This window comes from Trichosurus vulpecula, chromosome 1 (assembly GCF_011100635.1).
Source record: "Trichosurus vulpecula isolate mTriVul1 chromosome 1, mTriVul1.pri, whole genome shotgun sequence".
Taxonomy (NCBI): domain Eukaryota; kingdom Metazoa; phylum Chordata; class Mammalia; order Diprotodontia; family Phalangeridae; genus Trichosurus; species Trichosurus vulpecula.
The window spans coordinates 33,177,546-33,203,858 of NC_050573.1; the positions used below are offsets into that span (position 1 = coordinate 33,177,546).

At 40.7% G+C, this 26,313-nt stretch overlaps 1 protein-coding gene across 1 annotated transcript in view; it reads left to right on the forward strand.

The window, feature by feature from the left end:
- HECTD4 (HECT domain E3 ubiquitin protein ligase 4) overlaps positions 1-26,313 on the forward strand; it is a 194,700-nt gene that overhangs the window by 95,536 nt on the left and 72,851 nt on the right. Inside the window, exons 10-25 of the mRNA XM_036741289.1 lie at positions 379-492; positions 1,579-1,719; positions 2,882-3,114; positions 3,598-3,743; positions 6,824-6,894; positions 8,247-8,352; positions 9,455-9,575; positions 10,377-10,505; positions 12,529-12,653; positions 15,601-15,754; positions 16,440-16,540; positions 17,504-17,702; positions 21,270-21,389; positions 22,930-23,034; positions 23,795-23,958; positions 25,477-25,710. Of these exons, the coding sequence (XP_036597184.1) occupies positions 379-492; positions 1,579-1,719; positions 2,882-3,114; positions 3,598-3,743; positions 6,824-6,894; positions 8,247-8,352; positions 9,455-9,575; positions 10,377-10,505; positions 12,529-12,653; positions 15,601-15,754; positions 16,440-16,540; positions 17,504-17,702; positions 21,270-21,389; positions 22,930-23,034; positions 23,795-23,958; positions 25,477-25,710 (2,263 nt within the window). The remainder of the gene's footprint in view (positions 1-378; positions 493-1,578; positions 1,720-2,881; positions 3,115-3,597; positions 3,744-6,823; positions 6,895-8,246; positions 8,353-9,454; positions 9,576-10,376; positions 10,506-12,528; positions 12,654-15,600; positions 15,755-16,439; positions 16,541-17,503; positions 17,703-21,269; positions 21,390-22,929; positions 23,035-23,794; positions 23,959-25,476; positions 25,711-26,313) is intronic.

The window sequence follows — 26,313 nt, forward strand, 5'->3', positions numbered from 1 at the left end:
TAACAGTGGGAATGGAGCAATGCCAATTCAAGCAGCAGTGTGAAGGGATTTTGTCAGTGGATGGAGGGTGGTGAAGGAGAGGGAAGCAGTAGAGGTGACTCCCCAACTTTTCAGCCAGTTAGATATGCCTGTAGCACATGTCACATCACTGTTTTTAGGGCTTAATTATATTGATATATGGCAGTCTAAGTGCAAAATACTTTTAGAAATATTCTTGAAATACATTCCATAACAAATGAAGATAATTTTTTTTCCATAGTGAAAATGTATATTTCTTCACTGTATAGTTGAAAGTTTGAAATTTAAAATTTGCTAATTGAACTACCAGCCTCCAAAAGTCACATTAAAGTAGAGTTGTTGTTTCTTTCATTTCTGAAGTTCTGGCATCTAGTTTGGTGTATAACATTTCGGATGGTCAGTTCACAAGCCGTGCAGACCTCATTGATGCTGCTGGGAGCTCACTTGGACGTGGTGCTCTTGTCCCAGGACTGGGTAAGAAGTTAATGCTTGAAATTCCTAGGAGAAACTCATTAGATTCATAAACTTCTCTTATAAGTTAATGCCAGTTTCCATTGAAGTAATTCATTACATAAATGGGATTTTGACTTCTCAATTTTCTTATATGTATTTTAAAAGGAACTCTCAGTAATAGGAACGAGACAGTTAATACTATCTTCATCTTGAGGTGTTTATTCCAGGTTCACATTAAGATTAAACCGTAAAACTAGAGGGAGAGCCTTAGCCTTGTGTAAGTCATTGAGTTCTGCTTAGGTCATAGTTGGACTCAGTGTAGTATGCATTAGAGAGAAATTTCTCTTTTATGTCCCCCTTAAAAATTCTAGTTACACTAAAAAGGAAGATCATTCTTGAGGTGCATTTCTGCCATTCCTTAGAAAGAAACCTTGCCAAAAAATCCAATACAAGTGAAATCTGAAGGACCAGGAACCTGTGATTTTCCTCTATAATTTAAAATTGGGTTATTATGTCATAGCTTGAACTAGCTTTTGATCTTAATTATCTGTATACCTTGAAAAGCGTGTAATGAGAACTTTTCATAAAAACTCAGGTTGAAAGACAGGAATGATGCTATACCCAGTTGCTTAATATTCACCTTTGTGTCCATGAAAGATATGGATTAGCAGCATCAAACTTCTCCTTTTCATTATTTTTATTTTTGAAATGTTAAATAAGAGGAAGCTCCTGGAGAATTCTCCTCTTTTTCCCTCATTGTGGTATGGAGGTGACCCTAGGTTCTTGAAGGCTCTATATCAGTACAGTCCAAAATTTTTCATGGATACCAACCTTGAAAGACATGGAGTCCAGTAGCTCCTCTGTTTGTCTGTTGTCTAAGAACAAGACCATTGGTGTGAGGAGATGCTCTTTAGCAGAAACTTGGCCATAGCAACTAATAAAGACTTTTAACATATAGAGGTGATGCTGTCTGTGTTGGTGGTAGGAGCACTGAACACTAATGAAGTCTTGGTTCTTAGGAAGTAATGAACTTGAATTAATACGGCAAAAACTGAAAAACTATGCAGGGAAGATATCAAAGTGATTTAAATAAATTTTCTTCTGCAGGTGCATGTTATGACACAGTGAATAACATGATATGGACATGTTCTAATGACTATATTGATCAGTGGTGCAATCCTGGGAATCAAGCTTTCCATTATGTATGTCAAAGACTTGGAGTCAGCCACATCATTACTGAGCCAAAAGGTGAACAAAAGTGATACTGTATTAGCCTGAGGTTATACCATTGAAATATTAGAAATGGCAGAAACATCAATGAATGGGGGGAGGTGGGCATTCTGGGTGAACTAATTCAACCAATTAGACAATCATTGAACATTTATTAAATGTCTTTTGTGTGCCAGAGTTGTAGTTAGCACAAAGATAAAAAAATGAAACAGTCCCTGCCCTCATGGAGTTTACATTCTATTGGAAAAAACAACATGGACATATAAGAGTATACACAGAATAAATACAAATCAATGCAAGATAGTTAAATACAAGGTGGTTGGGGAGGGTGGGGTGGGAGGCACTAACTAGAGGGAGGAGAGAAGGGGATAAGCAAAGACTTCAGATAGTGCTGCTTGAGTTGCTAATGTTTACTTACTCATACTACTCCTTCCATTCACCCTGTACTCCAGCCAAACTGGACACTACTCTCTGTTCCCCGAACATTCCCTGTGCCTTCTGGCTTCCCTACCATTACTCATGGTATTCTCTGTCCCTGGAATGTCTTCTAATTCCTACCCACTCTTTAAAGGTGGGTTTATCCTATCCCTCTTTAATACAGTTATCATGAAATAGAATTATTTGTGTTTTTTCCCTCTCCTATAAGCTTTGAGGGTAGAGATCATTTATCTAAATTTTGTGTCTTCCCCCAGTGCTTAGCACAGTGCTCTGTGTACCTTCATCTCTTAATCAGTATTTGTTGATTGAATGAGGGTGGAGTGAACTCAAGAAAATCTTAAATCAATGGAATTCATTAGTCTAAGAAAAATGAAAAATCCATAAAATGTGGGGGAAGTTCTTTTTAGACAGTGGAGCCATCAGTAGAGGCAAGCTGGTACTACTTGTGAGTCTGCCCCTTCACCTCATTCCCCACCTCCATCCCCCAGTTCAAGCAGCTCTCTTGAACCTTTCCTACTTTTCAAGCCTTTTTGCTTCTCCTATTCCTCTGATTTCAAAGGAAGGAACTCTTTATTAGCACCAAAAAAAATTTTCAGGTCAGTCATACACTAGTAGCAGCATGTGAGGGAGATAGCAAGAGGGGTGGAGGCTACAGTGGCTATTTGTTTATATGTATAGGTCATTTGTGTCTCATGCCTTTGTATGTTGGATATTTCTTCCTACTCTGTTTTTAACTTTCTAGGCGAGGCTATAACCACAAATGAGGTTATAAACCAGTTACTGCACCATGTTGGTGCCATGTGCATCCATCAACTCAATCTTCTTGCAACCAATACCAGTCTGCCAATTACAAATTTTCTGGGCAAGCAGCATCCAATCGAAGCACACCATCTTAGCAGTATTTGTGACATTATGGAGAAAGCCATGGTCAATGGAGATACCTGTATTATACGCTGCATTCTTGTTGTCTTTCAGGTGAATACACAGGTTTCAGATAAACACTGGGAAAGGGATTCTGGAAATTCCCAACCAATAGTAAAGAAAATTTAAACCTCCATTGATTTTTGCTAGTTTTATAAGGTAGATTGAAGCATTCACGAGCTAGTTTTAAATTTTAGAGACTGTGAAACCATTGATTACTGAAAGATTCTTATATTTTATCATAAAGAAAAAATAAAATAAATCCTTCTGGTTCTGTACTATATTCTAATCCTTCATTAGAATTCTTGTCCTATTCAAAGCATCATGGCTAGCTACATGGGTGCTGCAATGTATATGATATTGCAAATATTTATTGAAATTGCATAGTTGTACAGTAGAAAAAACTGTGATAAAAGTCCCCTAGGGATATACTCACAAGACTGCCCTTCCATGAGCTTTTAAAAATAAGATCATTTCACTTTCCCCATGGTTTCAGTGGAAAGGGCATTTTTAGATTAAATTCTTATGTTCCTGTAGGTGGTGTTTAAATTTTTCTTCAGCCCACAAACCGAAAGGAACCGAGACATCATTCGACGGTCAGGACTTCTGCTGTGGCAATTGTTGATGGCTCCAAAGGACCAGATTTGCCCTGAAATACAGAAGGAAGTGTGTCTTGCCATCAGGTAGAATGCAATGGATTTTCTTAGTGCTCATCACACATGATTCTCCCAAAATGGATTGGAATTGCCCCTCTTAGCCAGTCTAATAGGTGTGTCTCTCCCCACAATCCAGAGTTGTCGAAAGACACTTTGGGGGCTTCCATTGTCTATATGACATGACAGTTTGGGAGCGCATCTCTATTGGATTGTTTGTAACGAGGAGCTTGAAGTCTGCTTTTGGGGGACCTGGAGAAAGGTTTCAGGTGTTTATCTCAGTTGTTTCAGCATGGGTGCTTTCCTGATTTGCTAAAGTGTTCATCATGGAGTGGGACAGAACTTCACTTGCACATGGCTCTTTGATTTCCAAGGCATTTTTACCAGTTTGTTTTGTAATTAATCAGTTGTACAATCAAAATCATACTTGATCTTACAGGTATCAATAACACTTTACCTATAACTCACTTCATACTCCCTTCTGATCTCCAGTGGTATTTTGTTCACATAAAAACATGCATATTTTTACATGATTCTAGTCCTTGTTCATATTTTTCTGGGTCCATTTTATAGATCTTGCATATTTCCACATATTTCTCTTATTTGTCCTTCTTTATGGCAATATAGTACTCCAGTGTATTGAGGGACCACAGTTTGCTTAGCTGTTCCTCAGCAATGGGATATTTCAGTTTTTTCCAGCTTTTCACCATTAGTTTACTCATACATAAAAATGAATGGGTTGGACTGTAATCCCTAAAGTCCTTTCTAGCTCAGATGGTGTATGGATCCATAAAACTCCCTACACAGTGCTGTTGTGAAGAAAATCTTGGCAAACCTTAAAATGCTATAGAAATGTGAAATTTAATTGTTAGTTAATTTCTTTTGAGTGTTTTCCCAATAATATACCCAAGGTATATTTCTAACAAGTGTTCCACAGAGTAATGATCAGTCTCATGACTTGTGTGTTGTCAGATTCCTCTCTAGAAAATCCTTCAAAGGCTTTATGAAATTTTATCCCAGCACTGTATACCTGACCAAATGCTTCAGTATAACAAGAGAGCCTCCAAACAAACTAGAGGTCATTTGCTCTTTGGTGGGAGAGCAGGGAAGAGGAAAAGGGAATCTCGCAGAATCTTAAGAGTTGAAAGGGGCCTCCTATATCATCTGATATAACCCACACCTAAACAGGAATCCCTTAATCCTGTTTTAAGAAATGGGGGTGGGAATGGTAAGGAAAGGTAACACATAGCACCTTCAAATATTACCAGATTCCAGGGAGCCTCCTCATGAATGGGAAGTGGTCCAAGACCAGACAAAACTGCTCACCCTATTCCTTCTTGTCATAGAATGTCAAAGCAGGACAGAGAGTCCTGCAGGATCTAGCTTTTTCCCCAAATCATCAGCAGTTCTTGTGATAATTAAAAAAATACTAGATAGATTTGTTCTTCTACCTGGGTACTACAACATTAGATTTCCACTTTTTTGTCCCTTTCCCCCTAGAGTTATGTCCTTTAGTTGTTGGTTTTAGTCCCCTGGTGATATAGGGGTTTAGATGCTTGCATTTTGATGATAAACTCACAGCCCAGTATTGCCTAGCATAGGCTCAGACATGCCTTCTTCACACTATTACACTGGTTCGCTCACTTTGAAATCCATTGAAATGGAGAGGTTCCCACATTGGAATTAATCTAGAGTCCATAGTTGTTTCATTTATGTAAGAAGTGTACAGACATAACAGGTACCAGGAGAGGGGAGAGAGGAAGGTGTGGGGGGGAGGGTGCTAATGAAGAGGGTGCTGACCCCAGAGTCAGGAGGGCCTGGGCTCTAATCCTCTTTGCCTTCTGTGTGACCAATCGCGGGCAAGTTAGGTAACTTCTCTGAGCCTCAGGTAGTTCTCTAATACGCTGAGTTTTATACAGGTTGCAGTTTGCACCCATGAGAGAACTCCCACACCAGTGAATTTTAAGTTCTTGAGATATTGCTATACATATCAATGTGTGTGTGTGTATGTGTACCTTTTGTCTCTAAAATGGGCACTTCCAGGCCTTTTTTAGTTAATAATTATGCTTACAGATAGACATACTTGGATAAAAGAAATTTAAGATAAAATAAGGCCTAATGTTATTTGCCTTGTCATCATTTTCTATCTACATGGTCACTCACATGATAGAGTAAGGAAAGAGTTCAAGGAAGGTAAGTTCTTTGGAGACCTTCTTCCTGTAGTGTAGCTGGTTTGCACAGTGGTGCTTTGTCTTTTCTCTCCTTGGAAGGATCATGGGGAACAGGGAATGTTGCTGTCTGGGGTTGCTCATAATCTGCTCTGTCTTGGAGTTATTCTGATATTAATTTTTTAGGCCAAATCTTCCTTTACACTGAGAGTGGAACTTTTCAGCCATGAGAGCTGTGTGTTTGAGTCAGAGCATGGAACTGACATTTATGGCCTGTTCCATGGCTATAAAATGAGGAGTTTCACTAGATGGTAATAGTGTCACGGTTTTTAAAATGGGGCTTTCATTTTTACAAAGTACTTTCCCTCAACAGCCCTATAAGGTAGAAAGCATAAATATTATTGTTTTATTTTGCAGATGAGCCAACAGAGGGTCAGCGAGGTTAAGCCAATACAATCACACAGTTAATAGGGTTCAGAATAGAGATTTAAATTCAGGTCTTCTGACTCCCGATTAAGCACCTTGTCCCACACTACATTGCCTCTTACTGTGATAGAGTAGATAATCTTGAAGGTTTCTTCCTTTTCTAAGTCCTATGATCATATATTTAGTCAATATATGCCAGCATCTAAATGCACAATAAAATTGGCTTCCTGGGCCATCCCTATCCATTCAGTTAAACCAGTTGTATATATTGCACAAGCTAAATGTTGGAGAACTCACAGATAGGACAAAGAAAGGGATCGATATTTGTGCAGTAAATACAGGTTCGTGTATTCAGGATGTATAAGGTAAGTTAACTGCTTTTGTAGAATTTCAGGCAGGATAAGAAATGAATATTTTATAAAAATGAATATTTAGAATTCATCATGTAGGGAGGAGTTGGTTTGTATTTGCCTAGAACATGTTCAAAAACAAATTTTTTGTTTTCTCTCATTTTAGCTCTGGTTTAACTATCCTGTATCCAGGAGAAGTTGAAATGAATAACTTACTTAAACTGGTCTTAACAGAAGGTGAGAATGATCTTCAGGTGACATTTTAAGAATTGACCTTGGATAGGAGAACCTTGAAGGCAGGCGCTTTTATCTGTATTCTCATTGTCAAGAAGAGTGCCATCCACGGAAGGGCTTCAGAAACATTTGTGGCATTGAATCAGATTGTGGGGAAGGGTTTCAACTGTATAGTAATTAAAGATTCCTCTCTCTGCCTCCCATTTGTCCTCTATGAACCTGGAAGAAAATTGAGTGTTAAAGGTTAACTTGTTTCTTAGAATTTCAAAGACCCTTGTTGAAATCCTGCCTCCTATGCTTAGAATAGCCCCAGGACCCTGGACAAGTTGCTTAACCTTTCTCAGCCTGTAACAACAATGTGGCTAGCAGCTGCTGTAGGTGTGTAAGACTACCAACAAGGGCTGCTAGCACAGGTTCTTTTGATCTGCTTTTCTAAGGAAAGCAACTGTAAGGGGTTAACAATCTCACTTTAATCACACATGCATATATCATTCACTTAGTTCAGGGGGAAAAGCCAGCACCCTGAACTTCAGAGCAAATACAAACAAATTACAAACAGAGACAGTATATAAACAGAGCAAATAAACATGAATCAACAGATAGGCCTCTTATCTGTGTGACCAAATCACAATAGTTACCAGAGAAGAACCAATGGGTCTGGGTTAGCAAAGCTGGGGGGCAGTTACAATGGCTTGCCCAGAATCTCAACACTCCTTCCATGAGTGAGCCCCAAAGGCAAAATGCCAACCTCTGAGTTTATATACCCTGTTCAGAGTCAAGGGGCATCACAAACATGCAACTCAAATCCATGTAAATTAGGTTTTCCCTTGAGGTAAACAGGTCATCAAAGACTCCTGATTTAATCAAAGAAACAAAGGCCAGACTCATCAAGGGTGCTTGATTAAATAAGTGCTCCAAGAGAGAAAACAGTAAAAGAGTCCCACCTTAATTACCAACACACAGTGTCGGTTTCCTGTGTTGCAGGGTTGTTAGGAGGGTCATATTTATCATTACGTAAAATGCAGACCTTAATGTGCCATGTAAGTGTGTGCTATTAGGAGTCTAATCTGGCTTTTTCATGTTATCATTCAGAGCTACAGAGCTGCTGTGCTGAACTAGAACTTGATACCTAAGTCATAGGAAGATTTGGTCAAACAGAAATCGTGTGCCTTATGGGATCTTTGTAGTCAGGGAGCAGATAACCAACCTGGAAGGCACAATGAGTGACAGTAGCAGCCAGTGCTCCGGTCATTACACTTAGGACGTTGAACCTTTTGCCCCCAAATTATTTCCTAGTGAGTTAGGTTCCCTGGTGCCATTGCTAGAGTGTATCATAAACCTTTGTCCTATCACAGGAGAGAGGAACACTGGACTCTCCCAGCTGCGGGATGTGATCCTGACCAATTTGGCCGAACAACTTCAAAACAATCGCTTTGGTAGTGATGAAGATGATCATTACAGGTGATGCAATTACACTGTTCATTAGTCATCGTGGATAGGCCTCAAAATGTGCTTGCTCTGCACTTGGCTTGCTCTTGGGAATATATTATAGCATTGACTCTAGCACTGGGTGAATTGAGGGAGGGGGCAAACATTTGGTCATTTTTAATGCTTTTCCATATTCAGATTATTTAATAAAAGTGTACAGTTAGTTAAATCATGCTCTTTTTTGCCATGTGGGTTGGTGCAGCCTGGAAAGAGCCCCAGGCTGGAAGGCAGGAGAATTCTAGGCCTGACTATGCTAAAATGGGACTGGGTTACCTGGAGTAAGTCACTGCCCTTTACTGAGGCTCTTCCATTCTTTTCAACTGTAAAATGAGGGGTTTGGGCTGGATTCCAGTTTAATTTAAGGGTCTGTACTTAACTTTTTGCCACTGAGGTGTGAAAAGAGTGTTAGTCTCCTTTCTCATCAAATATAATTAGTATGGTCGGAACTCTGATGGTAAATGGGAAAAGATCATCAATAAATCCCACTGCTGAAGTATAACTCCATTTTACTAGAAGAGGAAGTCAGGCCCAGAATTAAAAAGATGAGCCTGAAATGATAAGGGACATTATCTATTAAGAAGGGACAGATGCATACCTGGCCCTTTGGCCTTGACTTTATTGCTAGACTTTAGATTTTCTGTCATTTATAGCAGTGGTCAAAAAAGTATGGCCAGCAGACTAAATGTGGCCCACACCTGTGTTTGTACAGCTCTTAATGAAACTATTTTAAAATGTAAAAACTGTTGTTAGCTCATAGGCCATATAAAACAGGTGGAGGGTTCAATTTGGCTTGTGGGCTGTAGATGGCTAATCTCTGATTTACCGTGGTGGACAATACCCTGTCCTAGGTCACTGGGAATCATCTCTTTTTGTTGCCACACATTTCTTTCCTCTTGGTGCCTTTGCCATGAATGTTGGTTTGGCAAATGAGCATTTATTTGGTTGTAAGGTCAGTTAAATGAGTCTTTTTTTTATCTGCAGTGTGGTTTCTCAGGGCTTACCAATTGTGTGAAATGTGTCCTTTAACTGATAAGCCATCGACATTTTACTGTTACATTTTTCCTACATTTTAAAGACTAAATGATGAACTTTTGCACTACATTCTGAAGATTGTTGTTCGAGAATCCTGTATCTTAATCACCAAGTGCCAAACAGTCTCTAAAGATGATTTTCAAAGACTTCTTTCAACGGTGCCTGTAAGTAAATTGCTTTCATGAGAGCAGGGTTCTCTTGAGCTGCCTTCTTTCAGTTCTACCAAGTTTAGATGCATTGTGCATAATGTGAGAGAGGAGTTAGAAGCAGGCCTTTACCATCAGTGGGATGAATACCTTTTGGTTAGGACATGGAGCACCCATTTCCTCCAGACTCCCTGTCTCTTACCTGAATCCCCAGTGCAGTGGCAAACAGCTGGATCGAGTTGCTATTGTTCCTCTTTGCTCACTAATGAGCTTTTCCTGCTTTAAGAGGCAGGTTTTTTTTTGGTGCCACCACACAAATGAACCCAGTCTGCTCAGCCAATGGGAATGGGCACCAGGGTTCACTTTTTGTAATTGGTGATGGGGGAAAGGCAGAGAGGACCAGGAGGACGGGAAGAACAGCATGATTTAGTGGCTGGGGAGTCCGAATACTGGTGTGGAAGGCTGAGAGATATGGGAGCTCACTCAGCCCCTCTGTGCCAGGCACCTCCTGGTATAAACTGTTGTCTGGAGCTGTAGAAGGCATCTCCACACCAGGCCTAAACTGATGAAATCAGTTCATTGTCCTGAGTGGTTGGAGCAGGGACAGGGTGAGATGTCAGCAGTGGGTGAAGGAGGTTTGGCATCTCAGTGATGCTAGCACATTGACTCTTTGGAACAGCTCATTTAAACAAGTAATTTGGGATGTCATGTATGTTGCCCTTCTCTCCTTTGCTTGTCTGAACTTTTCTAAAGGATTTTGCATCTTCTGTGTTTTCAGTAGCGTTTAGCTCATTCCAGTTGCCCTTATTTGTATTAAAGGCTGCTTCCTCCTGCCTGCGCTATCTGATGGCAGTACAGAACCACCTTCTCAGTAACACGGTTTTGATTAAGCCCGATGAAAGCGATGACAGTGACAGTTCCTTGCAGGGAGAGACATTGAAGGTACAGGTAAACACCAAGCTTTATTCTAATGAGGCTTTCTCCAGTGTGTAGGGCACTGCTTAACTGGCTGCATCTCTGTGTGACTCAGTGGCCAATCTTGCCGTGTTGGTACATTGTTCACAAGAGGATAATAGTGCCTCGTGCATCGCAGAGGTTTTTCATGCTGTTGCTGTATTGCTAGTATATTTGTGACCCTTTTGTCACGTGGCATCCCAGTTGGCCCCTTTGGTATTTCCTACCATCACCTTGCTTTCCAGGAGTATAGAAAGAAATAGAAAAATCCTGGGCTTTCTAGGTGATGCCCCATGCCCCTGAGAGTCATGTGCCTTAGTCAGACTGGGAGTGAGACATTGTAGACACGAAACATTTGGAGAAGTTTGTTTGTGTCCTGTCTTGTAATGCAGTTGCTTTTGTTGCAAAGGATGCCTAGCTTCCTTTTCATAATCTCTCTCTGTTGAGTCATTTGGTTTTTTCCTGAACTCATAATTCATCTCAACTTTTCTGTAATTATTTTCTGGAAATTGTCAAATAAACAAACATTCATTAATTTGCCTCACAGTAGCAATTACAATAAGCCAAAGTTTGTTATTACAGTAATTATAACATTTCAACAGAAGCTTGGACTTTTTGTTGGCATTTTTATGTCGAGTTTTATCATTTAAGACTTAACTAGGTAACTAATCCGTTCAATCCTAAAAATTATTGACTTAGATAAATTCCTCCCTCCCCCAAAAATACCCCACCTACAAACAACTCCCTGGAAATTAATTTCTGCTGAATGCATTCTGACATAAATTCCATGTAAATCATACATCTAGCATTACTTTGTCTTGATACAACTTTAATTTAGATGTGGAAGGGGGATTTTCCCCTCCAAATAGAACTTATGTAAAAATTAGAAGCAACTATATTACTGATTGCAGCTTAGAATCTTTTTTTTTTCATTGTACATTTTTTTTTCCCTTTCAAAGAAATCTCACTATAGGGATGCAGCCAACGTTCAGGGATAGCCTTTATCCAAGTCTTTGTGACATTTGGGGGCCAGGGGACTGGATGGAACAAACTGCATTCAGTGCTTTTGAAGCCAGTTTTGGTCAAATCTCCCAAACAATAAGAAGTTCCAGTGCAGTGATTGTTACCCAAAGTTATGATATAGTCATCAACATTACTTTTTCTTATAAAAAATGAAGTTTGAAAATTAATCTAATGAAAGGAGCTCCAGAAAATTCCTAATATAAAAGTAGTCTTCTCCCTGAGTGTTTAACTGTTTTGTTATTTATACATTGAAAGAATAATCATAAGGCCATTGCATACCATCTCAACTTGGGGCTTGTGGCATTTCTAAAGAAGAGTAGAGATTTCTGTGTGGAGGGCAGGCTTAGCTGTGTTTTTCTAGAGAAAATAGAAAAGAGCTAAATTTTTCCATGAGCTTCCAAATTTTCTCCCTTCCACCAAATCTGCTCATAGTTCTCCCATGATCTCAAGCATAGTTTTTTTGACTTTTCAATAGCCTGTAACTGGCTGCTACTTCAGCTGAGTCTGTTGTCTGTTTTCAAATGTATTGGGTGTAAGGCATTAAGTGAAAGCTAAATTGTATTGTTACAGAACTGTTGTGTATTTGTCTCATTTTATTCACCTTCTGTACCCTTTCCCTATACATACACCTTTCACTGTTGTGTTTTTCTCCTTAGCTATCCTCATACCACCTAAGGCCGTCTTCCACCCGTGCAGTTCCTTGGCTGGCCACCAGCAGCTCTCTTGTGCTGGATGGGATGGGGGCAGTGCCTTTCCTCTCTAGGGACTTGATGTGCCCCTCTGTGAAATGTGGCGTTATTGTGCCAGCGCTCGCTCCAGGGCGTAGCATCCCAAATCCAGTGGCCACTTGAAGTCCTAGTGGAGTTTTCTGCTTTGGGCTGCCCCTGTCCACCACATTATTTAATTTGGAAGCATACATTTTTCTTTTTCGTTTTCACTTGTCAATGGATTCATCAGAATGTTAAGTCCTAACACTGTGACATTTTGTACCTAGGAGCTAAAGGCCAGTATTTTGGCTCTTGCTACCCAAATCCTAACTGGATGTGACGAAGTTCTAGAAATGCTTCAGCAAGTCACGACTGCGCTCCTGAACAGTGATATAGCTGACCGGGATCAGAGGTGAGCAGCCTGGAGGCCCAAGGAGATGGAAGCCAACTGGACTGCAGTGTCATCTGTTTGTATATCAAAGACGATCTTGGCGATGAACTCCCCCAAGGGCAGGAACTTAAATCTAAAGACAGTAGAACCTATTTTCTTACTGCTTTAGGTTCCTTTTGTTTCTTAATGCCACCTAACATGCCCCCTACCCAATATAATCCACCCTTTCAACAAAAGAAAAAGTTCACCAAAATCAACTGACAAATCTGGAAGCACATTCTGTGTCCATAGTCAGAGCTACAACTAGAACAAGGCAAGAGGAACTTTGGTCCAGTGTGCAGGCATGGTTGGGGTTGGATGGAGTAAGCAGGTGGGCTACAGTGCCACGCCATTGGGGAACTTCTCCCCTTCCCAAGTGTCCTGTTTCTTCATTAAAGTCCTGCTGTGTTGCCTCTTCCTGGGGTAGAAATTACTGTGGAATCTCAGAGTTGGAAGGGGCTTCTGAGGCCATCTGATTCAACTCCCACCTTACCAAGAATCTCCTTTGTAGCATCTATGACAATGACCATCTGACCTCTGCTCAGAGGTCTCCACTGAAGCTGCCGTTTCACCCTGACATACTTCTGGTGAGCTAGATTTTCCTCACTTCCAGCCCCAGTCTACCCTGGCACAGCTTCTGTTCACTTTTCCCAGTTCTTCCCTCTGGGACCACACAGAACCAGTCTAACCCCTCTCCCATGTGGCTTTTCAGCCTTCCCTCAGTCATCTTTTCTCTAGGGCAAACATGCATTGTTTTGTCCACAATTTGTCCAGGCTTCCTTTTTTTTTCCCCAACAAAAGAAGCCCCTAAATTAATCTCATTGTGGTATAGCTGAGTCAGTGTAATAATAGGAATCTTTTATTTTTGCTGTATGGAATGCCATTTGTCACCCTCTCTATAATGATCTGACCATTGGGCTTTCCCTAAATTTCCTTCTCTTTAAATTGCACCCAGTACAGTTCCTTTTGCAGATGAGAAAGAAGACATTACCAGTGATACAAATGGCTAATATTTCAAAAATTCAAAAGATTTCAGTTTCATTGTTGTGGGTGCTTATTTGACCATCATAGATTTCAACTCTGCTACACCCTAGTAAGCCATCTTCATTTGTTTCTTTGGCCGGTGGATGGCCTTCTAGGGATGAGCCTGGTTCTCTGATGACAGCCACATGGTCTGGTCTTTGCCAGAAACCTAAATAATAATAACAGTAACAGCAGCTGGCATTTATGTAGCATGTACTATGGGGCAGGCACTGTATTAAGTTCTTTACAATTATGATGTCATTTGATCCTCAGAACCACCCTGGGAGGTAGTAACTATTACTATCCCTATTTTAGAGCTAAGGAAACAGGCAGAAGTTAAGTGACTTGCCTAGATTCACATCGCTATGTAGCGTCCAAGGCAAGATTTGAACTCAAGTCTTCCAGATTCCAGGCCCAGTGTTCTGTCGACTGTGTTTTTTTGACTTTTCAATAGCCTGTAACTGGCTGCTACTTCAGCTGAGTCTGTTGTCTGTTTTCAAATGTATTGGGTGTAAGGCATTAAGTGAAAGCTAAATTGTATTGTTACATACCATACCAGTTACATACCAGTGTATGATCTTGAGAGTAGAGATTATTTTCTTTGTATTTCTATCCCCATTGCCTAGCTCAGTTCCTGGCACATATTAGGTACTTAAGAAATACAAAGATCTATGTGTGTTGTGTACTAAAAAATGTTTTCACAGTCATGTATTGAAGAGATCTCTTAATCCTCACTGCTAAGGTCACTGCTGTGGTTTGCATTCCATTCATGCTCAATACTGAAGGATTTACTTGTTTTAAGATTAAGTTTTTGGCCAGAGAACAAGTACAGTGTCTCTTCACATGTGGCTGTTTGCTACCATGTCTGGTCCTAAGACAACTCCAAGGGTTGGGTCTCTAAAAAGAACATCATAATTTTTAACTTTTTTTTAGTGGTTTTTTTTCTCCTTTTGGTCTCTTTCTTTCATAACATGACTAATATGGAGATGGTTACCATTTTAGGGAGTGGGGAGATGAGGGAGAAAAATTGGGAACTCAAAATTTTTTTTAAATGAATGTTAAAAATTCTCTTTATATGTGATTTGAAAAAATAAAATACTTTTTAAAAAAACAAAAAGAACAGTGTACACAAGTCTCAGACTTGTAAGATACACACGCACACACACGCGCGTGCGTGTACACACATACACACCAGCCATAGCATACTGTAACTAACACCTAGCAATGGGGGAAGTGTAATCTGATGTGCAAGACTGGGAGCTAAATTCTATTTCTAGTTCTGACATGGATATCCTTTTTAGGCTAGAAAATTTTATATAACACCTCCCTCTTCTTTGACACTCCCACACACACTGGCTTCCATTCCTTTCTCTGGGAGTAAAGATTAAGAAAAAGGGATCCTTCAAGTAGCAGTTAAAATCTTCTCTACATCTGCACGGTATCTGCCTGGATTGTCTCAGTGGTCAGTGGTGTCAGGGGACTTGTGGGGGGTGGGAATGACTGAATCTCTACAAGTATTTGGTTTCTCCTTTCAAGAGCTGCAAAGCCCATGTAGGGTGGCCATTTAACTGTTGGAATTTATGTTTTAATATATTTCATGCGAATTAGGAAAAGAAAAACACCCACAAAATTTCATTAGAAGGCAACTGAATTCACCCCTCACCGGTCTGATAAAGTTACTGAGTGAAGATGATATTTTCTACCTGGTTTCTCTTCTCACCTTCCTTTGGGGAAGGTAGAAAGTGTTTAATGTTGACTTAGATGCTGGATAAAACCATACCTAATTAATAGGTTTAGCAAGATTGAGTTCAATAGACATTTTTTCAGATAAATGCCAGATGACTTTCAGCTATCTCCTGACTCCTGAAAATGGCTTAGGCTTTGTGTTTTCTTGGATATTTTGCAGATTAAAAGGCTTGGAACAAGTCACTAAGGCTACAATGCTTGGTCACCTTCTTCCTGTGTTACTGACCTCTCTAATGCACCCAAACTTACAGACTTTGACAATGGCTGATGCCCTGATGCCCCAACTGGTGCAGCTGGTGCTTTATACCAGTCAGGTACGGCCTTTGATGCTGGCTGAAGGGATTGGTTTTAGATTTGACGGATGCGTGTTTTCCACTCAAGGTATATTCAGTTCAAGGAAAAACCAGAAAGACAGAGGGCAAGGGTGGATGAAGGAAGTTTCATTCTTAAAAAATGAACTAACATCTAAAATCATTAGGTAGTTGAGAGTGATTGTTCCTCTCTTTGTTCACACAGCTTATTTATGAGTTCTTCAGTGAACGTGTGCATGCTGAGTTCATGCTCTTTTGTACATGTAGGACTACAAACCCAACATCCTCTCTGATCCCTTTAGGCCCTTGCCTGCTGCTGGTGGCAGGGTGTTCTCTGCACAGCGTTGTAGACTTTAATTAAGGAAAATCATGTTAACAGATTTGAGTAATATAATATTATTTATTGACTGAAAACAAAATCAAGCTAGAAAGATCACTGGAGCGAGTCTGCAGGCTTTATTTCTAGGTTTGGCTTTGGGTGACCTTAAGTGATTCACTTAAATTCTCTGTGCATTTATCTCTTTGTAAAGTGGAGTTACTATCTTCTGCCCCTATTCAGGAAGACAAATGAGGTCATCTGTGTGACCCTGACCTCCTTAGAAAGAAACCTCTGTATTATTTCATGGCCTGTTGTTATTGTTATTGAGATTAGGATGTGTGACTTAAGATGATGGGTTGTGTGTTTCAGACGGCCTTGCTGCTTAAAACTCAGTCTCCAGTGTTTGCTGAAATGGGCTGTTCCCCATGTGGTACATCAGATCAGAAGGGCAAGCTGTTCCCAGATGAGAGGTGATTGATGCTGTTTTGTTAAATGAACCGCCTACATTATTATCATTATTATTATTATTATTTAGTGAAAGCTTGTTATCCTTTCATAGTGTTTCCTGGCAGGAGAAATATAACTTGGAAAACAAAAGAATTGGAGGGTCAAAATTTTACAGTTGTTTGTAAAATTGCTTTATAGATTTATGAAAAGGTTTTTTTAAGTGCATTTGATTTCTGTAAGGAAATAATTTTCCAAAGAATTGAGAGATGAGTCTGACCACTAAACTAAGATGAAGGTCAGCTCTGCTTTTCTCTGGAGCTGTTTAACAAAAGGATCTGTCTGCCCAGATGAGAGAATACTAATCATTTTGAGCAATAAGGTCCTGTCAGTCTCTACTCCATGATACAAAAATGAGTAAATTAAATTAGAATAGGCTAGAGTGGACACTTGGGAATCTCTTACTGTCTCATGCAAATAAAAGTTAATGATTTCCATTTGGGTAAGACTTAGATCCTGAAAGGAAATCTTGTAAGACATTAATGATTTGTGATATGTGGAAAATACTGGGTTTGGGTAGGTCCTTTATAACATTAGGAGGTTTTGGTTTTTGGTTTTAGTTTTTTTGATAAGGTAGCTTAAAAGAAAAGTTTGTTAAGTTGCTCCCTTGGCAATCAATACATCCATCTAACTTCTCCTTTGAGAAGAAAACATGTCTTTTAGAAGCCCTTAACTGTAGGGATTTTCGATCCAATGACATGTACTTCCCATTGATTGCCATTGTTAGCATCCATTTCATAAATCACAAACAAAACCCAGTGTTATCACAGTGCATGCTTTATAAAAATATTTCCGTGGGATCTTTCCATGTGGTCTCATGGGATCATCTCATTAACCTTCTGTCTGAGGATGGATAAGTATTTGGGGGTTTTGTTGGAACTTGGGTCCTTGCTGCTACGCTATGTCATGGTCTCTTTCTCTATTTTAAGGATGTTGGAAGAGAAAGAAGAGCCAGGTTTTCTCACTGGATTAAAGATCCCTGCCCCGTGGGCTGCGGGGAAGACTGTGGAAACAGTTCACCCAGTCAGAGACAACTATAAATTTAAAGAAACAGTCCATATCCCAGGAGCTCGCTGTCTCTATCTTAGATTTGATGGCAGATGTTCTTCACAATATGACTATGACAAGGTAAGTAAGGACCAGTATGGAAACATTTCTAGGATGAATATGCTTAGTGCCTTTATGCTTCTTATTTATTTATTTCTCTGTTTGTTGGCTTATTATTTTATTTTGGGTTTTGTTTTTTGTTTTTTTGATTTTTTGCTAGTGATCACCATTCATGACACCTTATTTCTGTCCACAGATGTCTCTACAGAAATCCTTCCTAAAATAATGTCAAGAAGGGTAGTGATTGAGGGAGTTAAAGAACCACCACTTCTGCAGACTGAAAGAGGGTTTTGAAAAACTAAGGCTCTAAAGCCTTTCCTTTTTCTCTGCCATGTGGTGCAAATTATAGGCTTTTCAGGAGCAGCTATTCAATTTGCTATTGATTTTTTTTTTTTTAGTGGCAAGTTGCAAGGGTACTGTGAAAGAGGGAAATTCTTTGGAGATCCCAAAGTGGATCATCTGGTCTCCTTCCTCTACAGAGAGATATATGAGGTCCCATTCCCATAAAATGCTCTCTCTACATGCATCTGGAGAGAGAAGAATTCTGGTAGTCCTGTGACTGCCTAGTTATGGGGGTTGGACCTGGCTTCATCTATCATCACTTCTAGTGCCACACAAATCTTTGAGAAGAAACATTTCTTCAGAATAAGGCTTATTGTCCTACCTAGACAGAAATATAAACAGAGAGAAAAAAATTTAGGGGATAGGAGTCTTGTGAGAAGAGCCTAAAGAAATTGGGTTTATCGAGCCTGTAAATGAAAAACTGAGGGTTCTCTTAACAGCTTTTAAGTACATGAGAGAGGGAGAGTTGCTTAGCTAGTTGTTACCTCTATTTGCTATGGACTGAACAAGAAAAAATGGCTTTAAATTAAAGCAGGAGATGGTTGTATTAATAAGAATGAAGAATTTTTAACTATGATCATTATGAGATGGTTCAATTCACATTTCAATAATATTTGACACACACTTATTAAATGCCTACTATGTGTCAGAAGACTACTGAGGGGGCAGCTAGGTGGCACAGTGAGTAGAGCACTGGCCCTGGAGTCAGAAGGACTTGAGTTCAAATCCATCCTTAGACACTTGACATTTACTAGCTGTGTGACCTTGGGCAAGTCACTTAATCCCAATTACCTTGCCTTACCCCCTCCAAAAAAAAAAAGAAGAAGAAGAAGACTACTGAGAAAGTTGTAGAATCTCCTTTTAAATAGTACATACCTACCAGGAATGGGCTTATGGTGTCAACCTAAATCCAACTTTGTCTGAAGACAGGGGGATGAACTGGATGACCTTTACAGGTCCTTTCCAACAATTTCTGAGTTCATTTGTACAAATATCTATTAAGCACCTATTAATATGCATGATCTTAGATACATAATATAATCACAGAATGACAGAGTTAGAAGAGACCTCATCTGGTTGTAATGGAAAGAGCGTTGGATTTAAAGTCAGAGGACTGAGCTTCAGATCCCAGCTCTGCAACTTATTACTTGTATAACGTTGGACAAGTCAGTCTGCTTCTTTGGGCCTCGGTTTCCTCATCTATAAAATGAAGAGGTTGGATCACATGACCTCGAAGGTCCCCTCCAGCTGTAAGCCTTAAGTCATTCTCTGAACCTGATTCAACCTATAAATGAACAAGAATCTCCTCTCCACCCTTCTCAACAAGTGTCCCTCAGTGTGGAGGATCCCCCCATCTCCTGAGGCAGCCCTGGGTACTTTAGAAGAGCTTGAATTTAGAGCAAGTTTTGCCTTGAATCCAGCCTAAATCTGACTCTGCAGGTTTGACCTGTTGTTCCTAGTTATTGCCTATGAAGCCAAACTGAACAAGTTTGCTCACTCTTGCACATAGCAGCCCTTCATATTCTCAGAAACTGTCTTTTTATGCCCACTAAACCTTCTCTTCTCCAGTGTAAAGATCCCTAGCTCCTTTACTTTGTCATCAGATGGCATGCATGCACCATCCTGGTCTCCCTCCCCTGAATATTCTCCTGCTTACCAATGTTCTTAAAATGGGGGTCCTCCTTCTACCCCCTAATTGAACACAGTACTCTAACACTTCCCCTCATGGAGCTTGTGGACTAGTCTTAAAAAGAGAAAACTTGGATAGAAATATAGGATGACATACCATGGAAAAGTGTTGGGAAGGGGTCCAAAGTTCTGTATCATTTTCCTGGAGGAGGGAGCTCTGTGTGCTGTAACCCTGTCTTCTTTCCTGGTTTTTAGTGAGATTTAAAATTGCATTTTTTTAGGTTACCCTTTTAGCGTGTTATTCTGTTTATCCTTTTCGATATAGTCATCTTGTGGTGATTCAGTAATGAAGTCTTTTCTAGAAGTTCATGGTAAGAGAAACAGCACAAAAGAGACTGATTGCCTGGAAGACCATATCATTAGTGTTGCCATCAGTCTGTGGCTGTTGACAGCCAAAGATCTCAAAGGATAAGAAATGCTGTGGCCCTCTTAAGCAATCAGAGCTAAATCCCACCTTCCACTGGGCACTTGAGTCATGTTGAAGTCAGAGGAGATTATAAATACTTAGTTGGAGACAGGATTTACTCTGTTCAAAAGTGTGAGACATCCTTTCTTAGAGAAATACTTGAATGACAAATAATCAGAACTTTTGCTTAATAGAAACCCTGCTATTAGATTTGAAAGCTGCATGAGAGAGCATCAGAAAGGGTTCATTCATATCCCTGCTCTGCCACTTCCTAGACATCTCAACTTTGGCAAATCAGCGAACATTCTTGGGCCTTCAATTCTTCAATCTGGTCCCTTCTGGCTCTAAAGTGAAATGAAATGACCTGCTTTTAATAAAGAATATTATTGATGCATGATAGACAAAGAAAGATGCTTGCCTCTAGCTCGACACTGAAGTCCAATTTATCAAGGCATGCACTGGGCCAGGCCCTGGGACACAAAGCTGGGACCAAATGGTCGCTGCTGGAGGCCAGAGAAAGGGATGGGAGGTGGGAATATAAAATCAGTACAGATTAGTACAAAGAAATTTGAAGAGAAACAGAGATCACTTCCTTTTTTTGCCATCTGACATGAGTTCCCCCACTCTATAGTTTATTTTCCAATTTGTTGCAGCTTTTTTTCCCTAAACTCATTTATTCATTAATACTCGTTTTTTTTAGTTAAATGCTACCATGTTTTTATCTGTGTTTGCTTGGTTTGCTCTTGTTGGGGAGAATTTGAAGGGAAAATTGTGCCAGTTAAAAATAGCTTGTGTATGTAGAATAATAAGTAGAACTGAGCATGCCCAAAAAAGATGTCACTTCTCTGATTGGGCAGATGTCATTTTTCAAGATGTGATTCTGTAGGGACTACAGTAACTGTTAAAATAGCCATTCGCTCAATAGCCAGTTGAATGGGTGCACTCCCCACTGGCTGCTTAGTATATAAAATCGTTGTGCTGGGATCTAGAATGTTGGATACAGTAAAAGAATTAGGCAGATTGTCTTGTTATATTGACATCAGTGCCTGGTTATTAACTGTTTAAGAAACAAATCTCTTGCGGCCTCTTTATTTGTAGATTTTGTTTTTGTTTTTCTTTTACAGTCTAACAGTATATTTTCTGTTTTGAAGTTGGTGATTTATGCTGGGCCTAACACTAACAGTAGGAAGGTTGCTGAATATGGAGGCAACACCTTGGGATATGGCAGCCGTAGTGTCTTAGGAACTGGTTGGCCAAAAGACTTAGTGAAGGTACGGTATTACGGCTCACATAATCTCATAGAAAAGAAAAATGACATCTTGTTTTGTTAGCCCTGGGCCCACGTATCAAGAGGTTTGCCATGAGGACATTTTGTGAAGGAGGAGTATTTAGTTAGGCTCACCTCATGAAGGTGTCTTCTCTGACTGATTTCCCTTTTCCCCTGAAGTGTTAATCTCTCTTGTTATCTTCAGTAACTATTCCTCATGCCCTTTTTGCAAAGTTAGATTATCACACTTCTCCCATCCCTTGTCAATACAAGTCACGTAGTCCACTGGACCGAGGGGTCCTCTAGACCCCTGTGTGATAGGATCATAGCATTCTCCCTTCCCCTTCCAGGCCAGCAGGGCAATTTCAGAGACCGGTGTGTGGTAGAATGCAAAAAGCAGGGTCCTTAATGTCAGAAGCCCTGGGTTTGATTCTTGTTCTGGGTACTCACTATCCTTTGGGCCTGAGCAAAACCTGACATCTCTGGGCCTTCGTCCCTCACCTGGAAAATGAGGGTTTGGCCAGATGCTCTCTGAGTTCTCTTCAATATCAAAATCCTATTCAGGGACCCATGGATCTTGGACAGCTGTTAATTAGCAAGGCTTTAGAGAGCATTGCTAATGTTAATCCTCAACACAGTGAGATTCAGACCTGGCCATCAGTAGTATTCAGGCTCCTGAGTCAACCAGCACTTACAGACAGGAGTATGAGCTGAGCTGATCCCTTAAGCCTGGAAAGACTCTTAAAGTTTGTCCCTTGAGCTTTGTTGTGTTATGATGTGCCCTGAACTCAGGGAACATAAAACCAGCCATCCTCCATGGTGGTGTTCAGGTGAATTAAGCTTCCAGTTCATCTAACCTTTCCCATGGATAGGTTGTTGACTGCATCTGATTTTGTGCTCATAGTACTTTGTAAGAGACAGTGTAGCACGGTGGATGGAAAGTGGAAGACCTGACTATAGTTCCTGCCTCTCACACACACTGGCTGTGTGCCCTGGGCAGATCAGTGCCCCAGACAACTCTCCAAGGCTGTAAGTCATAGAGTAGATGCTATTTTGCATTTATAGAAAGAATTTCCTTCCTCAGAGCTCCCTATGCCCCTGAACTCCCATCAGGGAAAGTAAAAGGACTCCATGATACATTGCACAGTCTTTGAGCAGCCTGCCCCCAGGTGTTTGATTAATGTTGGCTACCAAGGGCTTCTGCCTGCCCTCTGGACCAAAGTAACATGCTGGCAAATCATCCCTCTAGCACAGGAAGATAGAGAACAACAGTCTGCTGGCATTATTCGAATTTATTCTCATGTAAATTCTGGCCATGCAGTTAGGAGGTTGTGGTCCATCATAGCTATTGAGTGCCAGGACTCTCCCTAAAGGTCAGAGGCTCATGTGAGAGGTGATGAAGGTGACATGAAAATGACTTCCTTAAAAGAATCCAGCATAGCCTTTGGCCTTTTCCAAGAAGTAAGCCTGTGAAACACGCTGATCTTTTGAAAACTGTATTTGTCTTGTTTTAAAAGTGCCTTTTTCCCCCCTTAAATTTTAAGGTGGAAGGGGATACAGTCACCTTCTCCTTTGAAATGAGAAGTGGCCGAGAACACAACACTCCAGATAAAGCTATGTGGGGCTTTGCTTGCACGGTTCGCGCTCAGGTACTCTAATGTGACCACTGATGTTTGTCTGATGCATTTTCTCCTGTGTTCCTCGGTTATATCATCTGCATCTACATTAGAAAGTATGGGCAATGATGAGCCATTATTTCATCTCCATTTGATGGCACTGAACCAGTCTCTTCTGTTATTGAACTGACCAACCCTCTTGACTTGAACAGTAGATGTCGGATTAGTTGGCATGGATTAGGTCACCGACTTCTGTAGAGAAGCTGACTTTGTCCTCCAGTGGTCCAGAGAATCTGTACATCTTGCGGATGGCATGTTCTTAGTTACTGGATGGCAGAGCACCACTGTATAAGACACCGATTCTGGGGTCCAGGCCTTTTTCAACTTGGAAGAGGTGATGTAGTTGAGAAAACCGTAGGAAGTCCTGCGAAATGTAGGTGGCCAAATAGAATTGTGGTTCATCTCCTAAGTCAGGGTTCCAGAGATCCTGGCCTCTAAGTCTTTGCTAATGCTTGTCAAAAATGAATATATAGTGTCATATATATGCTTCCCCAGAATATTGCTGAGGCCTCACTCTTTGGTCATTGAAATTCTATCTACCATCCATCCATGTTGCTGCAGTAGATAATTTGGCCTCTGTCACTGCAGAGCCTTACCAGCGATGCCTACTGCCAGCTCAGGGAGTGCCAGGGACTGGGGATGCTGCTATTCTGGGCAGCGTGACATAGCCTAGGTTGACAAGATGGAAGGATGTGCATTGACCAGCATGCTTTGCCCCTGTCCACACTTGCAGGAGTCTTCGGAGGATGTATCAGGAGGATTACCCTTTTTGGTGGACCTGGCTTTAGGTCTATCTGTACTAGCTTGTTCCATGTTAAGGATCTTATATAATGGACCAGAAATTACCAAAGAAGAAGAAACCTGCCAAGAGCTGTTAAGATCGAAGCTTTTGCAAAGGTAAAAGACTTCAGTTTGACTTCTTTTGTTTAGAAAGGGTTTGGGACTTTTAGTAAGAAAAAGAGCATTTTGGGTTCCTTTCTCAGCCATCATTATGTCTTTCATTTTATCACCCAACATATACTAGCACCTACTGTGTGTCAGGCACTAAGCTAGGTTCTAGGAACAAGGGAAACTCCTGCCTGAGTAAATTAGGGCCACTCACTGCAGCAATTTCAGCAGATTGACTCTCCTATTTCAAGTCCTTCACTTGGTCAAAAATGCTTCTTCAAATGAGTACTTACTTCTGTAGAACCTTCCCATTAGACAGGGGAAAAGAACACTAGCACAGACTTAGGTGTCCAATGGAAGTTATTGAATGGTGTCCTTTACAGGCCATTGGAGATGGGGTGGTGTATAGTGGGCCTCCCAATCTGCTTCTAGATTGATGACAGTGCAGCAGCATCCCGGGAAGGTGACTTCTCTATTTTCCCTTTTGGTATAGCCATGTGGGAAAGGTGTTCCCTCCTTTTTGAGGGTTCCAAGATGGTGACTGGCAGAACAACGGGTTACCTGCTCCATCTACTGTGATGGAGCCACATGAATGGAGACTTGGAGATTGGGTTGAGGGGGATAAATGTAGGGAGAGTAATGTGCCTTCATTTACCCAGGGAGTGCTAACAAGGGAGATATGGCTGGTCTTCCCTATGATGCTGGGTGCTTTGGGGTTATCTGGGCCAAGGCAAACAAGGGGAGAGCTTCTTGGGTGTTTTTAGAGATACAGGCAAAAAACAAGGGACAAATCATACCTAAGAATATATACCATTTGCCTGGCAACTGCTAGGAGGATGTTCTTCAGCCCTTCTCTCTCTAGTGAGAATCAAAGATTTCCTCGGAGTCCTTAGGGTTCCCCTTTTGGGATTCTACATGTGAAATGCTGATTTAGATTCCATAAAGGAAAGAATGGGGAATAAACCTTCAATACAAAAAGATCCTAAGGGGAATAAAGGCCTTATTGATATAGCTGTGTATATATGTGTGTGTGTTTAATTAATTTGCTTGCATTCCTCAAAATGAGTAATAGCAGTTGCAGTTACAAAATTCTAAGAAGTAAAATTATGTCCTTGTGTATGTGATGGCAAATACAGAATCGCAGAGACCAGACTCTCTAGAAATCATTGAAGAATTTAGAGTTTTGTTGGCCTTGCACACTGTCTGTTCTTTCAGTGGGGTTGATGATATGTCTTAGAAATTATGTTCAAGCTGGTCCTAAGGCCTTCTGTGGCCCTTGCTAGTGAATTTAGAATCGAAACCTTCAACTACAAAAACTTTTCTAAGATGGGAAAGTCATGTTCATAAATTCCCATGCTCCTTGATTTTAAGCCTTTGGAGAAGGGTCCAGTACAGAAAAATTACAGCCTCAATGCTCATTTGATCTTGTTAATGTCACTGACAATCTTTGTCCATATAGCCTCCCTAGAAGCGAGGGAGAGGAGGAAACTGAATGCAAGTGACAACCCCCCATCTTTGCCTTTTTAGATGTCAGTGGCAGGTGGAAGCCAATGGAGTGATCTCTCCTGCTCTGACCCCAAGCCCTTCCCCGCTGCCTCTCACCATAGACGAAGACAGGGAGTTCACCTACCCCTCTGATGTTCTGGTGCCTCCTGTGGGGAATGACTTTGAACTGCCTCGGATCAGGCTGCCTCCGGGAATCATGATAAAACTCAGGGAAATTTCTGGGCGTGCGAGACCTCAGTTTAGACCAAGTATAAAGTATGTTATAGCGTCTTATTTGTGTTTTTAGACAGATTTTACTGCATTTCTCATATTCTCCTTTAGAACAAAGATCAATCCAAGCGGCACTTCTTGGCTTACCAAATATATTCTTATTCTGTCATTTATTTAGTGAGCGTTAACTGTCTTCCCCAGAAATCCCACCTTTGGACCCAGCCTTCTAGGTCTAGCAGTATGGCGAGAATAACATCTCTGTGTTATCTGGAGGAGACATTTTACTTGCAGGGAGAGAGGGTCATTAAAAACCTCTCCTTTGGTTTGGGCAGAAAAGAATCCTGGCTCTAATATTGTTATAAAACCACAATGTTGTTAATGATTAAGAAATGTAAAATTAGGCACCATCATTTGTGTTGGGGGAATATCGGGGGGTGATGGGTGTTCAGCTTTGTGTCTTTATTTCTAGCTTAAACCTCAGCCAGTAGAGCCACATAAAATTTTTATTTAAGCTTTCTGCTCTAATACCTGTCTTTCCCCACCCCACCTCCCAACCATCCCCAACTACTGTAGTTGTTAAGTGATAGTAAGTGATGGCCAGATCAATGGATAGTCAGCGCTCTCATTTTCATGCCTCTTATTCTCTTT